At 32.1% G+C, this 18,279-nt stretch overlaps 1 protein-coding gene across 13 annotated transcripts in view; it reads right to left on the bottom strand.

The window, feature by feature from the left end:
* Positions 1–7,987: 7,987 nt before the first annotated feature.
* The window catches only part of Glra3 (glycine receptor alpha 3), a 381,512-nt gene continuing 371,220 nt past the window's right edge, over positions 7,988–18,279 (bottom strand). For all 13 annotated transcript variants that reach the window (XM_074054955.1, XM_074054949.1, XM_074054951.1 and 10 more), the window contains one exon: positions 7,988–15,766. In XM_074054955.1, coding sequence (XP_073911056.1) covers positions 15,488–15,766 — 279 coding nt within the window. In that variant the 3' untranslated portion in view covers positions 7,988–15,487. The remainder of the gene's footprint in view (positions 15,767–18,279) is intronic.

Below are 18,279 nucleotides of genomic sequence, written 5' to 3'. Positions count from 1 at the left end.
TATATAAACGCCAACACAGTGGTTGTGGGAGACTTTAACACCCCATTATCATCAATAGATAGGTCATCCAAATAAAAAATCAATAAAGAAATCCAAGATCTAAAATATGCAATAGATCAAATGGACCAAGTAGATGTCTACAGAACATTTCATCCAACTTCTACACAATATACATTTTTCTCAGCAGCCCATGGAACCTTCTCCAAAATAGATCATATCCTAGGGCACAAAGCAAGTCTCAGCAAATACAAGAAAATAGAAATTATACCATGTATACTATCTGATCACAATGCAGTAAAAGTAGAACTCAACAACAAAAGTAAAGACAAAAAACATGCAAACAGCTGGAAACTAAATAACTCATTACTTAATGAAGAATGGATCATCAATGCAATAAAAGAGGAAATTAAAAAGTTCCTGGAAGTCAATGAAAATGAAAACACAACCTACCGGAACCTATGGGACACAGCTAAGGCAGTCCTGAGAGGAAAGTTTATAGCCATGAGTGCATATATTAAAAAGACTGAAAGATCTCAAATCAATGACCTAATGATACATCTCAAACTCCTAGAAAAACAAGAACAAGCAAATCCCAAAACAAATAGAAGGAGAGAAATAATAAAAATAAGAGCTGAAATCAATGAAATAGAAACCAAAAAAACCATACAAGGAATTAATGAAACAAAAAGTTGGTCCTTTGAAAAAATAAACAAGATCGATAGACCCCTGGCAAACCTGACTAAAATGAGGAGAGAAAAAACCCAAATTAGTAGAATCAGGAATGCAAAAGGGGAGATAACAACAAACACAATGGAAGTCCAGGAAATCATCAGAGACTACTTTGAGAACCTATATTCAAATAAATTTGAAAATTATAATGAAATGGACAGATTTCTAGATACATATAATCATCCAAAACTGAACCAAGAGGAAATTAATCACCTGAATAGATCTATAACACAAAATGAAATTGAAGCAGCAATCAAGAGTCTCCCCAAAAAGAAAAGTCCTGGACCTGATGGATTCTCTGCTGAATTCTATCAGACCTTTAAAGACGAACTGATACCAACCCTCCTTAAACTGTTCCACGAAATAGAAAGGGAAGGAAAACCGCCAAACACATTTTATGAAGCCAGTATTACACTTATCCCAAAACCAGGCAAAGACACCTCCAAAAAGGAGAACTATAGGCCAATCTCCTTAATGAACATTGACACAAAAACCCCCAACAAAATAATGGCAAATAGAATTCAACAACACATCAAAAAGATTATTCATCACGACCAAGTAGGCTTCATCCCAGGGATGCAGGGGTGGTTCAACATACAAAAATCAATAAATGTAATAAACCACATTAACAGAAGCAAAGACAAAAACCACTTGACCATCTCAATAGATGCAGAAAAAGCCTTTGATAAGATCCAACACCATTTCATGATAAAAGCTCTAAGAAAACTAGGAATAGAAGGAAGGTACCTCAACATTATAAAAGCCATATATGACAAACCTACAGCCAGCATTATATTTAATGGAGAAAAACTGAAACCATTCCCTCTAAAATCAGGAACCAGACAAGGATGCCCACTATCTCCACTCCTATTCAACATAGTACTGGAATTCCTAGCCAGAGCAATTAGGCAAGAAGAAGGAATAAAAGGAATACAAATAGGTAAAGAAGCTGTCAAAATATCCCTGTTTGCAGATGACATGATCCTATACCTTAAAGACCCAAAAAACTCTACTCAGAAGCTTCTAGACATCATCAATAGCTATAGCAAGGTAGCAGGATACAAAATCAACATAGAAAAATCATTAGCATTTCTATAACTAACAATGAGCAAACGGAAAAAGAATGTATGAAAACAATTCCATTTACAATAGCCTCAAAAAAAATCAAATACCTAGGTGTAAACCTAACAAAAGATGTGAAAGACCTCTACAAGGAAAACTATACACTTCTGAAGAAAGAGATTGAGGAAGACTATAGAAAGTGGAGAGATCTCCCATGCTCATGGATTGGTAGAATCAACATAGTAAAAATGTCGATACTCCCAAAAGTAATCTACATGTTTAATGCAATTCCCATCAAAATTCCAATGACATTCATTAAAGAGATCGAAAAATCTACCGTGAAATTTATATGGAAACACAGGAAGCCACGAATAGCCAAGGCAATACTCAGTCAAAAGAACAATGCAGGAGGTATCACAATACCTGACTTCAAACTATATTACAAAGCAATAGCAATAAAAACAGCATGGTACTGGCACAAAAACAGACATGAAGACCAGTGGAACAGAATAGAGGACCCAGATATGAAGCCACAAAACTATAACCAACTTGTCTTTGACAAAGGAGCTAAAAATATGCGATGGAGAAATAGCAGCCTCTTCAACAAAAACTGCTGGGAAAACTGGTTAGCAGTCTGCAAAAAACTGAAACTAGACCCATGTATATCACCCTATACCAATATTAACTCAAAATGGATCAAGGATCTTAATATCAGACCCCAAACTCTAAAGTTGATACAGGAAAGAGTAGGAAATACTCTGGAGTTAGTAGGTATAGGTAAGAACTTTCTCAACGAAACCCCAGCAGCACAGCAACTAGGAGATAGCATAGATAAATGGGACCTCATAAAACTAAAAAGTTTCTGTTTATCAAAAGAAGTGGTCTCTAAACTGAAGAGAACACCCACAGAGTGGGAGAAAATATTTGCCAGCTACATATCAAAGGACTGATAACCAGAATATATAGGGAACTTTAAAAACTAAATTCTCCCAAAACTAATGAACCAATAAAGAAATGGGCAAGTGAACTAAACAGAACTTTCTCAAAAGAAGAAATTCAAATGGCCAAAAAATACATGAAAAAATGCTCACCATCTCTAGCAATAAAGGAAATGCAAATTAAAACCACACTAAGATTCCACCTCACCCCTGTTAGAATAGCCCTCAATAGCAACACCACTATCAAAAGGTGTTGGCGAGGATGCGGGGAAAAAGGAACCCTCTTACGCTGTTGGTGGGAATGTAGACTAGTACAACCACTCTGGAAAAAAATTTGGAGGCTACTTAAAAAGCTAGACATTGATCTACCATTTGATCCAGCAATACCACTCTTGGGGATATACCCAAAAGACTGTGACACAGGTTACTCCAGAGGCACCTGCACACCCATGTTTATTGCGGCACTATTCACAATAGCCAAGTTATGGAAACAGCCAAGATGCCCCACCACTGACGAATGGATTAAGAAAATGTGGTATCTATACACAATGGAATTTTATGCAACCATGAAGAAGAACGAAATGTTATCATTCGCTGGTAAATGGATGGAATTGGAGAACATCATTCTGAGTGAGGTTAGCCTGGCCCAAAAGACCAAAAATCGTATGTTCTCCCTCATGTGTGGACATTAGATCAAGGGCAAACACAACAATGGGATTGGACTTTGAGCACATGATAAAAGCGAGAGCACACAAGGGAGGGGTGAGGATAGGTAAGACACCTAAAAAACTAGCTAGCATTTGTTGCCCTTAACGCAGAGAAACTAAAGCAGATACCTTAAAGCAACTGAGGCCAATAGGAAAAGGGGAACAGGTACTAGAGAAAAGGTGAGATCAAAAAGAATTAACCTAGAAGGTAACACCCACGCACAGGAAATCAATGTGAGTCAATGCCCTGTATAGCTATCCTTATCTCAACCAGCAAAAACCCTTGTTCCTTCCTATTATTGCTTATACTCTGTCTACAACAAAATTAGAAATAAGTGCAATTTAGTTTCTGCTGGGTATTGAGAGGGTAGAGAGGGGAGGGAGGGGGCGGAGTGGGTGGTAAGGGAGGGGGTGGGAGCAGGGGGGAGAAATGACCCAAGCCTTGTATGCACATATGAATAATAAAATTTAGAAAAAAAAGTGATACATGACCTATTGTATCATGTTTTTTCACTTAACATATCTTTTAATTGCAAAATATTGCCCACATCATTAGTAAAATTACACATTCTTATTATTGCAAATGAATGACAGTTACAATTCCCAAATCAACGAGAGGGAGCCATCTTGTGGTTTAGGTACAGGGTAACTTATGTTTTATCTCCATTTGTAAAGTAAAAGAATGTGTAATCTTTGAAAATATAATAACCTTAGGTAGCTTTGAATGTGACATAAAATGTTAGTTTGCAGGAAACTAAAAACTCCAATTCTGGGTCTAGGCAATTTTTCTTTACACAGTCCAGAGGACTTCTTTGAAGTTAAGGATATGCAGCATAATGCTTGTTGCGGTCTGTAATTATTTGCTTATTTTGCTATGTGGTAAGTTAGTAGTTGTAATGCTCAGCCATGATCGTGAAGGGGGCTGGACCATCTCATGTAGGAATAGACATCTACACATCATCTCCTATGCTCTTTACTTATATTTCTGAGTCATGAAAATCAAATATTTTCATAATTTAGTGATTTGAGCGTCCAATGCTTGTATGTGAGCTCATGATGTTTTGTTGCTTGAGACTATAATATACAAAATATTTAAAGGTAAGCATGTTTAGCATAAATAATAGTGGGTGAGTTAGAAAGAATATACTAAAATCCTTAAATGCCACCACATTAATTTCTAAAGTTTATAAAGCAGATACCTTAAATGCAACTGAGGCCAATAGGAAAAGGGGAACAGGTACTAGAGAAAAGGTTAGATCAAAAAGAATTAACCTAGAAGGCAACACCCACACACAGGAAATCAATGTGAGTCAATACTCTGTATAGCTATCCTTATCTCAACCAGCAAAAACCCTTGTCCCTTCCTGTTATTGCTTATACTCTCTCTACAACAAAATTAGAAATAAGGGCAAAATAGTTTCTGCTGGGTATTGAGGGGGTGGGGGAGAGAGGGAGGGGGTGGACTGGGTGGTAAGGGAGGGGGTGGGGGCAGGGGGGAGAAATGAACCAAGCTTTGTATGTACATATGAATAATAAAAGAAAAAAAAGTTTCTAAGTTTCTAAAGTTTATTTTTAGAGATAAATTATATGATTATATGGTCTATTAGATAAGTCATGTGACCATGTTTCTATTTATTTGTTTGTGATTTAAAATAACATCCTTTTTCATTAATTTCAAAATGTGATTACTTAATTTTCACGATGTAAAAAGCTATTTCAAACAACCAATTTAGCATCAGCAAATGAATTCTGATTTGATTTAAAGTAGATTGCAAAGCTATTTCATATCCACTTATTTCTTTTTGCTTCAAAAAGAAAAGAACATACAAATACATCACCTGAATTGGAAAGACATTTTAATTTACTATAGGCAAAACGTCAATTTAAATCTTATCCTTTTAAAAAGAATTGAGTGCTATTTAGAGATTATCGATTACCTAGGAAAAGCACTAAAATAAAGTGCAAGTAAAATAAAGCTTTGGTTTATGACATATGGTTCCTACAGATGTTCCTTCCTTGCTTTTCTGCTGAAAGTGGGGGATGCTTTCCTACTTGTCAGTCTTTCAGGTTTTCATGGACTAACACAGTAGAGACAAAAAAAAAAAATGCTGCAGATGAAGAGAACAAAGAAAGCACCCAGAAATAATAGCAGTATAATCAGTTATGCTCCTTCCTTTAATTCTGGTATTTATTAAATAAAATGTAACAGATTAAAGCTGTATTTCTTTCAAGAGATTTCAATCTTTTTCAGAAACTTTCTGGCAATTAAATACATCCAATGTTTTTGGGTTTTTCTACTCTGTGTCAAATACTTTGACAATTTGAATAAATTCACTTTTTTGCTATTTATCTTTTATTCCAAGTTTTTGATTAGTTACACAGGAAATATAATGTCATAACTATGAGCATGATCGCCCATACAATAAGTATTGCAAGCAAGGAGAGTCTGAAGGATATTGGAGTTTTTTGTTGTTGTTGGGAAATGATTGTTTCCATAAGACTCCAGAAATATAATTACTTTTATAATTGTTCATTTAGAACAGATCCGCTTTGGAAGACCAAAATCTATTAGGCTGCACAATGGCAAGTAAAAATCATTTGGTTTTTAACATTTTTTGATGCTTGAATAATGTTTTCTGACAAAATCCTCATGTTACAGATTTGACAACAGATGATGACAAGACTCTCTCCTTGACCAAAGTAAGGTCACATTCCCCTGAGCTCCCTTTTTTATGAGGCCCTAACTTGAGTGCTGTTTTATCAAGAATTCTGCAGGGTCAATTCAATGAAAATCTCCCACTCTTAATATGATCAAAGTTCTTTTCCCCATCCTTGATATCTTATCACCTCAGCCTGTCTTCATCAAAAATCTTGCTGAGTCAATATGGCTGGAATCCCCCCCTACACTGATGTAATTTTACACAGTTAGGAATTTTCTATTTGCTGACTCCCACTTGTCCATAAATTCCCACTTAACTTGTATTCAGAATGGAACTCAGCTTTGTACTGATGTGACTTTACCCCTATTGTGCAGTTCCTGGATAAAATTTGCCTTCATTGCTTTAACCTATGTGTAGCACTGGTTTTCTTTAGTGGCATTGGACCCCTTTCACATGCTGTCTTCCAGTTAACAGTTGGCCTGAGTGAATTTTCAGGTACCATTAAAACAATTGGGTATAGATCATCCACTGGCATAACTTATTAAGCTACTACATGGGGCCAAACATAAGAAAACATTAAAAATGAAATATCTAAGTATTTATAGTACACTATAGTTCATCAGCTATGGCTTCATTATAAAATTCCCAGGGATGGGTAATTAACAATGTAATTTACACAAAATTACAAAGAAAGAATATGGTTAGACAATCAGTTCACCAAAGAAGAAAATTTCTGTCAGCAAGGATAAATTAAGATAAAGAATGTAGAAAGGCAAAGAACACAAAGGCAAAAGAGGTCTTGTCTGGGATATTAGAACCAGTGGGAGGAGAGAGGATATAGGGAAAAGGTTAGGAGGGTGAATATAGTGGAAATATTCTGCACACATGTATGTTAATGAAAAAATGAGACTCATTGAAACTGCTCTAGGAATTGGGGAGGTTGGATAAAGGAGAATGATGGAAGGGATAAGTTCAACTATGATATATTATGAAAACTTTTGTAAATGTCACAATGTACTCCCAGTACAATAATAAAATAAAGAAAAACAAAAAAAAAGAAGAGAAAAAGGCAACAATACTTTTAAAAAATAAAAAAAAATTAAAAAGACAAAGTACATAGAGCAAAAGAACTATTTATGTGTATTGAAAATGATGAAAATATTTTAAGACATGATAGTACAAATTGGTTTAAAGAAATCATAGTTTACCAACAAGTTTCTCTCTGTTCTTAATGTATATATATTTAATATATATGTTTATATATTAAACATAAATATATATATAAATCTATAAGGTTATGTAAAAGACTGTAGCATATAATTATACATACTCCAAAAATCAGAGACCATTTATTATATATCATACTGTAATATTTTCTTAAATTTCATATAGAGTAAAATTTCTTTCTTTTTTATTATACTACTACTAAACTTCAGTCTAATTGAGTGAAAGAAAACAGTAAGATGAAATTGAAGATTAAAAAAAATTAGCATTCAATTTCAAAATAATCTTTATAGGTAAATCAAGTGGAAGTGATACATTTAATAAACAAATTTTAAGGAAAAGGCCTTCAAAAAACAAAAATTACTAATATAGAACTTCTAAATCATTTTGTTAGTAATACATCTCATCTTATCCTTAGAAAAGTTTTACTCACCTTTTCCTACAATGGAAGACATATATTTAGATTTCTCTGAATGATCTATCACTGACTTTTGTAATCCTACATGTAATAGTTCCTAACAGAACAGAAATGTCATATGACTTTTGTCAGAAAATGACATAATCCTTTGATAACATCTTATCTTGAAAAAATTAGACAGAAGAGATATCCATAATCTTGAAAAGTGTTAACTTTTATTATTTTTTGATCAAATTATTTCCAGTTACATGAGAAATACCATATAGTGTTCATACGTTAATGACTCTGATTAGTTGTGAAATTGAACTAACGATCATAAAAAGCAAGTTGATAAAATTGTGCATAAGTTTTTAAATATATTTTCAATTATACTTTTCTGAAAAAATATGACATCATTCTAGACAGAAAGACAGACTCAGACATCAGGCTTGGGCTTAATATATCTTAAGATTCACAGAAAAATAATTAACATGATAAAACAGTAGTACTGTTTTTGGAGTGTAGTCTTTTAAAACATCTTGTCTCACTAATAATTAAGTTGTATATCATGTTGAGATAGTCCATGGAAAATACGTGGCACATTTCCTTTTCATTTTATTTTTCACAGCACATTATATAATAACCATAAAATATCAAGGTTCTTTACTCCTTTTTCAAGCATTATCATCTACCTTACATTAAAATGCACACTTAGGGAAAAGCTGTTGCATAATTCATAGAGATAAAAGTGAAGGAATGAAAAATTATTCAAGCAAGTTCAAATACAGCTTTACATTTGAATACTTTTTTGGCATTTAATCCTGGCTTTGTACCTCTTCACTCATAAATAAGCCAGGCTAAATAATGTGTGAAGTTCTCTGAAGGCAACTTTGCTGAAATCACCCCAGAGAAAAATCAACTGTTAAAGTAAAACATTATAGCTTTATTTTTAAAAAATCTATTATGTTTACCTGATAGTTTTTAAAAATTCATACTACTTTGTAGGATTTTATATAGTATCTTCATATCTGAAATATATTTTGAAATATTTAAAGTATTGCTAAGTTATAGGAATATATTTAAATTTACTACAAATACTTTATATAGAATTTTTAATAATTTCTTTTTACCCAAATAGACAATTTTATATTTGATATTTTATAAACCTGAAAATATCTCATCATTGTTTAATATTTAAAGTGCTCTAGGAAATTGCTTAAGTAAGAATAATGAGGAGGACATGGATTGAGCCTAGCCACCAGCAACAGATATTAGAAAATAGAAGGGAATGGAATAGACTTGCTTGGTTTTTTAGGAAGCAAAAGTAATTTCTTGATGATAAACTTTTTTATCCTGTAGAATTACACCATAAGGGAAGAAGCTGTCCTCAGAGTAATGAGTTACATGTGGTTCTATGGGTGCTGAAAGAATGTAGATAATGTAATGTGAAGACTCGGAAATTAAGAAAGAGCTCAAATACTTATTTTTAATTGTAGGAAGGTAAATGAGAGAAATTAGAATGGATTGCTTAAAGAATTATAAAACTGGAGTCTTAATAAAGAACAGACTAATGTATGTTTTCATCAATTCTCTCACTTGTTGAACTTTGTCAATAGTGCAGAATTTCATGTCTCACTCCAAAGATACTGAACTCAGCAGTGCCAAGTACACAAAAGGTGCTCAATAAATCAATGAGTGAATCATAATCTTCTGTGTTGGAGTCATATATATGTAAAGTAGATCTGAATCCTGGTTGGATATAAAATTCATTATGTGTTTACTTATATATTATATGTTTAAAAAGTATGTTAAAATGGATAAGGGATTAAGATAGCCACAATTCAGAACCACTTTTTAAAAAACAGCACTCTATTACCTTTAAAATTCTTGCCATATTCTACTTATGTGTGAAAGAACCACAAAATGTACTGAGAAACTACCTAAGACACGACAAAGTCATCTATTACAAGTTGTATTTTGGAAGAACTGTTTGAAAAATATTTAGTCATTCTTCAGACAATCTAAAATATTTTATTATTAGTAGTAATAATAGCAATAGCATTTGTGATAGGGATTGAATCCAGTTCTTTGAACATGCTAGGCAAGTATACTATTACTAAGTCACACCCAAATCCTAAATACCTTCATAGAATTTTATTGTTAAACAATAACAGTTAGACACAAGATTTGGTCCAGGAACCTTTGTTCATGTGTTTTTGAAGCAAAATATCATGGTTTCAAAATTAAAACAGAGCCAAATCAAATGAGTGCATTGTTTACATTTCCTACAGAGGATCATTTTTATTGCAAAACATGTCACAGGATTATGGACCTTTGTCTAGGAAAATTAACATCCTTTTTATTTCTAATTTGAAGAAATATATTCCAATAACAATAACAGATATGTGTGTAAGAGATAAAGGCAGCATTAAGATGGAAAATATAGAAGAAAAAAGGTAATGTCTTTACTACTAGCTTGGAATTTTTGGATCTCTGGGCAGATTTCTAGAAGCTTCTCCAGGATATTTTCCTTGTGATCCTTATTTTTAAGTTGTGGGAAGTAATATTTTAAATATGAGCTTTAAGTATCTTTGTTATGGAAAAATATATATCACTTTCCTTTTAAAGTAATTAGAATAGCAGTTATTTTTGTATGGAACTTTACTTTTCAATAATAGCATAATTTTAAAGAGGAGTGGGGGCTGGGCTAAAAGTTAATCTTAAAGTCAATTAACACAGTTTATAGAACGCATGCTCATTTACTCGAAAAGTTTATGTAATGAGAAAAAACAAGATGACTATGTTCTATTACTCCGTAGTACATGAATATGAAACTTAAAATATTCAATGAATCTGCAGAGGAAGACATCTTTTATAAAGGGATAATAATGCCAATGGGTATTTTATTTGCATTCCATCAAAAAAAATATATAGACATATCCTGTCATCTAATATATTGTATTGAAAAAGCACCTAATTATTTTATAGACACAAACTATAATTCTCCTTATCATTTTAACACCCTTTTAAATGCATAATAGATGAGTTCAGAAATTTCAAGATCTAAAAAAAGTCAATTAAAAACTATGTGTACATTTTTCCTTAAGTTTCAAGTGGTAGATGTACAGTTTCATGACATAGAGAATGACTACGTGTTTAATTAAATGCTATTTTTATTCTTTAATCATTGAAATGGTCATGATTATTCTCACAGTGCTTTGAGTGACATTGTGACCTTCAAGCAGAGCATGCAGTAAAGAATTATGAAGGCATTGTAGAAAACAAGACTCAATTGTCACATTGAAAGTGTGTTTTATAGAATTCTAATCATTATGGTCATACTTTTCCACTGCTTGTGATTCAGATAGGATCAGTTAAAGAAAGTGTTTTGTTCAAAATTATTGAAAAAAAAAGGAAACTACACCAGAGACTGCTTTAATTTTGCTTGAGCAGATTAGACAATTTGGGGGTATAGATTTAAGGTATACTTGAAATTTGACAGTTAAAAACATATGCGGTTTTTATAATTAAATTCTTCTCTAAAATATGCACGAAGCCAGCAACTGACAATGCTAAAAAGTATTGGTACTTTATAATAGCAGGTAACTCAGTCTTAAAGCCAATCATAGGCACTATAATGAACTAGTTCAAAAACTGAACTTCTAAATTAATAAGCATGGCATATGATTAGTATAACTGCACTTAATAGACAGCTATAGTTCAAAAGACAATTGTACAATTTCAAAGATGAAAAATTTTCTGAGTCACTAAGATAATTTCTGACAATTCCCTCAATGACCTAAGATTGTTATTATGCTTTTAGATCATATTGTCATTGATTATATTTGCCTTGGATAGACAGTCAAAATTAAGCAACCTTATGGATAGAAGTCACACCCTTCTAATGTGTTGATCAGGTCCATTATTTTATAGTCTGCCATGTCAACATCAATGAATACTGACTATCAAAATTTTTATGCTGTATATGGCTTGTTCTTTTGGCTAATTGAGCATCAACTAGCAAATACAGGTGAGAAATACACGTGGTATATGTTGACAAATTTTGAGTTGATACTCTTATCCGTGTTGCGAAGTGCATGGAATCTATTTTGCAGTAGGAGTCATTATGACCTCAAAGATTGCTAATGACCTGTCTGAGGATTATTAGACACATTTGATTCTCAAGAATTTTGCTTTTGGACAAAGCTCTGAATTAAAGTATTACCAATTTCTTACTTTCAATATTAAAAAGTATTTTCAATTTTAACTTTGTCAATTTCCATATTCTCTACAGTCAATTTCATGGGATGTATATTTTATGGATGAAAGGAAAATTTAGCTGCCAGTATAGTGTCAATTATCTTAAGTAACTAGCAGGTTGAGGTATATCATGCGAAGAACAGAAAACTGTCTTTTAAAAATGAGATGACATTTAGAAAGGGTGTACAGTATGAAATACATACCTAATTTTCTCCAAATATTATAATTGCTCAGTACTAAAATAATTAACAGATTGTTCTCTTCTGTTAAACATCTTGATTTTCACATGTTTTCTAACATTTCCGGTATCTTCCATAAGATACAGGGCATTCAGAAATTCAACACATGTATTCATGTATATGTATTAGGTATATATAGATGTTCAAGTATTTATCATTCAAAATTAAAGTAAAATTTATTAGAATATATCCATGCTACATGGAGAAACTTCAGGGATTAGAGGATATTTTGAAAACCCTTGGCTTTCTTGCTCATACAGTGATTATTGGGTCTATTTCAAGGAACAAGTAAAGTTCTAGGTCACAGTTACAGTGGAAGTCCAATTCTAATGGTTGTGAAAGGAAGAGAAGGTTGGGCATATATATGCTAAGGAACAAGAGATGCTAAAAATTCATATGCTATGGAACCAAATATTTCAATGGCTGTGATTCACAATTTTTAAAGTGATATAAACTGCACAAAAATCCCATACTTCCTAATATGACTATTTCAGAATGCTTCAGAATATCTGCCTTGGAATCCCAACCTAAGTGTCAAGTAGTTAGAATATATGTACACTTTAAAAATTTCTCACTATCGAGAGTTTTCTGGTTGGTATAATTGAAAATATTCTGGTTTGGGGATGAGGCTAGCCCAGTGGTAGAATGCTTGCCTAGAATGTACAAAGCCCTGGGTTCAATCCCAGCACTGCGATAATGATAATAATAACAATAATAAAATACAAGTTAAAATTTTTAAAACTTCTATTATGACACAGGGCTTGTTGAGGCAAATAATTACCTCAGGCTGCTATGTTTTCTAGTTTCAAATGGTCTATAAGAGTTCATTAGAAGATGATGTCTAATGTATAAAGGATATGTTCCTTTAAACATTTTGGATTCAGCCATGTTCATTTTGTCATTGTTGCCTGATAAGCGAAGGCTGTTAAGAGTATTTTCTTATTACAGGAAGGTGATGATAAGTAAAAATGGAAAAGCAGAATTATACATAAGGAAAGTGTAGTTTTGAGATAGAGCGATTTCTATGGTGTCAATGCCCTGTTGACAAGTTTTCTCACACTTCGTATCTTTACATTCAACTTTCAGGTTTAAAAAAATGAGGCATTTTTAATATCCTCAAATAGGAAGGCACATGTTATCTGTGAATTCCATTGAGAAGTATGCATTATATTTCTGTTTATTTCTGGCCAAATTCTCTTTAAGTAATGTTAAAAAACATTTGAAATAAGATATGTAAAGTACAGAAAAATGTATTCAACCATTTCATAGACATATTGAGGCAAGTATAATTTATCATTACTTCAATCCCTCCAGCTGATTCTCAGGGAGTACAAATAACATATCTTGCTCTATTCTTTAGCACAAAAATATAATTCCATGGTTTTGGTTCACAGACAGCAAAGGAAGACACATATGTTTAACTTCTAGGTGGACTGTCCTTCAAGTAAATAGAGTGTATACTAACAAATTCTTTTAATTATGCTATTTGCATTATATTTGTATTATACATAATGCAATGATGGGTTTTTTTATAAAAGGCAGGGATTTAGTCCTTTATTAGCAAAAGCTGCTGGGCATGTAATATTTTTAAGTTATTTTTAAAAAACACTATGGTTGAGTAAACCAGAGAATATAAACATTGAAAAGTTTTGATTTTAAATGGCAGTTTCTGCTTTTAGTTTGAGAGTGGTTAAAAGTCTGAACCATCTAGATCAAGAACTGGCTTATTTTTCTGTTCTAAATCAGAGTTAATTGTTTGCTTTATGTTTAAACTTTGTAAATAATTTAGTGCACTGAGTTGTCTTCAGTGCATCTGACCAACAATTAAAATATCTACAATGAATTCTAAAACTTTTTCAAACATAATATTAATGGTAAATGTATTTCTTAAATACTAGAAAAACTAAAAAATAGTCAGTGTGGTTCAGTTTAACCAATAACTCTGCCATAATTTCCAACTAACCTCACTGCATAAAATGAGCTAATGTTCCACTGAGGTTGAAATAAACTCATGGAATAATTGATAAGTTTTAAATAAAGTTTCATTCAAAATTATTCACAACTTGTGAATGGCATATATTTTCAGTTCACTAACTTACAAAACAATTCTCTGTTTATTTAATTGATGTATCTATGTCATTCAAAATTAAAACCTCCTCTCCATATGTTTGGAGATAGTTGGAACCCATACAACTTCGATAAGAAAACTGTTCTTAAAAAATCTTTCATGAATATATTTTGTTTTCATTGAATTAATTTTTATCAAAATGTAAGTACTTTAATCCCATCAAATTGTCACATTTTAAATTAAAATATCAATGTCCTATTGAACTTTGTTCAGCTGCATCAAAATATTAAACATAATCACATACAATTTGGCAGCTATTAAACATCTAACAAAAACAAGAGTCCTGGTTTGCATTTTTCAATATTTGTCAATAATTAATAATACATAGCTACTACACTTAGCTAAAAGGCTAAGAGCAACTGTATAACACTTATAATATTTATTAAAAAATAAAAATGTTTTCCTTAATTTCATCTTCATTCTTAGAGATATTAAGTTTAAGAAAAGTAAATTTTGTATATAACATGATTTCTTAAGCTATTTGTTTTAAATAGCTCTGGAAGGAAGTTTCATATTCTAAATAATTGAACATAGTATTGTAAATTTCAAAAGTCTTTTCTTTTAAAAGTCTACTTAAAAAATTGTGTCATTACATTTGTTGATTCTATGTTTGTACATATAATCCTCTACTAATATGGGTGAAGTTGCCACTGAATTATCTCCTTATTTTCCTCTTTTGTAACTCTAAGAAAATAGTTTCTTCATCTCAGTTAATTTTATCATCATAAATTTTCTCTTCTTTCACAAAATTTACTGTGAAAATCTTGCTTTCATAACATTTTGTGTCCCTGAATTAAAATTCAAGAAATCCAAAGTAGTTTTCATGTCTACTACTGTGTCATATTACATAACCTATAAACACACTGGCAGTAAATCTTCCACTTATAAGACTGATAGGAAAAACATGTCATCTTTAATTAATATGAAATAGAATATCCAGAATATCTATTTTTGTATTCATTAAAAGAATATTAACCTGTCTCAGGACTACACAGAAAATCAAAATAACAACCTTTTCTCGTATATCGTTTTAATGTAGTGGTTATCATTCATACGTACACATATGTACACATACACACACACACACCTGTGGCAAAGAAATTTCCTTCTGAATTGAACATTTGTGTTTGTATATCTGCAGACTTAATCTAGCTGTTGATGAATATCTTCATGCCTAAGAATTTTATAGATAACCCAGTAGAAAATGTTAAAAATCAAAAAAGCTAATGGGAAGCAGGCTCTGGAGATGGTGTCAATCTTCTTGGCCCGGTCAATAAACACTTTCCTCATTTCATCAGGATTTTTTGGCACTACCTGGACAGGATGATTTGGACCCTTTGGAGTTACACCATCTTTTGCTTGCAGGCATGGTCCCATTCCATAGGTTGTGAAGCTGAATCGACTTTCCCTTACCTCATCATCCTGTTTTGATTTTTTAAAGAAAAAAAGGTAAGAAAATGTTTCAGTAATGAAAAGGGCATGTATATCAGTCATTTCAAGATTGCATTTCAAGTTTTATTATGCTATATATCCACGTTAATATGAAGAAAATATAACTGAAGCATCTACATATGTGTTGCTTACTTTTGCTTTGTAGTTTTAATAATCATACCACATCAGATAGATGTGCTTATCAATAAATTTGTAACTCTCAAAAGCTATGCTTCAATGGAAAAACTAAAATTCTCATGTTTATATGCTGACAGACCATCTAAGTAAAGAGATCAATAAAAAAGCTACTTTGAGACACTGTGTTATATATGTTCACATGCTAGTTTTTTTTTTACATTATGTGTCTAAACGTACAAAAATGTGATGCCAGAGGGGAAAATTGTAAGATTATTGACTGAATTGTCCTTTCTCATGAACACAACCTTTTAATACTTATTTCCTACAATTCTAAGTTACTTCCTTGGAAAATACAGTCTAACACAATAACACCACTTTTTTTTTTTGTTATTCTTTACCCTAACCCTGTGTTTTATATTAACTCTTTTGGAAGATCTATAAGGTAGTCATATATTCTATTTTATAAACTGTTAATTCTTTGGCAGAAGTTTATCTTATGTTCAAAAAATAAGCTTGTTATTTACTTATAGTCACAATTAATGTTTTCTAAAAGGTAACATTACTTTTAAGTATGAAGAATTAAAGAGAACTTTCATATGTTTAAATACAAAAAAAATTTAAAGGAAAAATTACTTAGTAAATATATGATAACATGTTTTCATGACAGAGAAGTATGGTATAATTAATGATTTATAGTGATATTCATCAATGAATAATTTAAAGCATTTATTTATAATGTGAAGACAGATGTCTCCCAATGCATCAGGGCTTTTTGTTTTTGTTACTAGTATAAATGTTAATATTGGATGCATTATATAAAGTTATAGCTCTCCTATGATAATACTTTTTCATAGTAGTGTAAAGAATAAAATGAATTAATTGCCTCAAGCTCATGATAAGTACTCTGAGTCCATGAAAGTAGCTGCTCAATGAACAGTATATTATAAAATCTGAAAGTGAAAAATGGAAATTATTAGGGATTCTAAAAATGAGAAAATAATTAAAATTGATTCACTGATATATAAAAAGGTTTTTGTTGGGGGGGCAGGGAATTATGAAAGTAAGGTAACTATACCTGAGAAACAAAAGCAGATAATTAGTGGAAAACATTTAAGTTGTAAGGTATAAAAGCAATTAAATTTTGAGGAAACATTTGAAATAAAAGCTGACAATTCAAATTACCTAAAAATAAACCTCCAAGTTACCTGTGATTGCTCTTGTGATCTTGCAAAAAAAACCCTGAAAAACCCTGGAAATCAGTTTTCCAATGCTCTTTAGTAAACATCTTTAGTTAGGCTGCCATTTCTTTGGTTTCCATGAGCATTTTATGGTAAGCTTATTATTTGCTTTGAAATTATCTATGTCCTGAATAAAAGTGTATATACTAGAGATTAAACTTTTCTTATGTAAGTGCTGAAAGAATATTCTCATAATTTAGTAAATTTTGCTAGTGTTTTGTGTTCCAGAAAGAAATACTAGATCACCAGGGTAATTTGTACCATTTTATGTGCTAATCAGCTGAATGTTGAAGTGTGATGTAGTCTTTTAAACACTATCAAGCTATATGATTCAAAATCCATCTTAAAACAGGTCAAAAATAACTGTCTTAATCACATTTACATATATTGGCATATTGGGAAATTCATTACCGAAATGTTAAGTTTTCAGCATTCTACCTATGTATTTAGCAAAGCAGAATTCTTTGACTTCCTTTCTGACCATCTGTTCTGGAAAACTTATTTAAAAACATTCAAAGACCTCAGCTGCAGATTTCAAAACAGAGGTAATGCCTTTAAAATTAACATGTTTAGTGAGCAGAGACATTGTTTTCTTCAGTTGTGTCTTTGTATACAACTGACTGTGAGTGAAGGGTTAACATCAGGCCTGGACTGTTACAGGACTGCTAAAAATGACCCTTAATTTCTATAGTACTATTTCCTTGAAAACAATAGAGTTAAGCTAAATGGGAAAGGGGAATTGGCCTTATTCACCACAAAAGAATTGCACTTGCATGGAGCGAGTTGGAGAGGCTGCACGTAGGCCTGCAGATCTTTGACCCATGTGACTGACATGTTTGCTTTGAAACAAATGCTGTGACTTTTCTGAGTCAAGGCAATTACACACTCCTTGACTTTTATGCCTACATGTCCCATGTATAAGAGGGGGCAAAAGAGGATATGATCTCAAGAAACTGCTGAGTCTCCCATGAGAAGACGCTGTAGGCCTGATGTGATTCCTATGTCACATTACCTCCTCGTAAGGGTAGTATTAGGTTAAAGTCTGTTGGTGTCTGGAGAGTCTGAGTGACAATTTGAACTCCAAATCTTGCCCAGGCTTTGGGATCTTTTGGGGGTAAATATGCCCAG

The sequence above is a fragment of the Castor canadensis genome, chromosome 14 (genome assembly GCF_047511655.1).
Source record: "Castor canadensis chromosome 14, mCasCan1.hap1v2, whole genome shotgun sequence".
Classification (NCBI taxonomy): Eukaryota; Metazoa; Chordata; class Mammalia; order Rodentia; family Castoridae; genus Castor; species Castor canadensis.
Note: the sequence above shows the minus strand (reverse complement) of the source record. Positions and strands in the feature narration are given on the sequence as shown.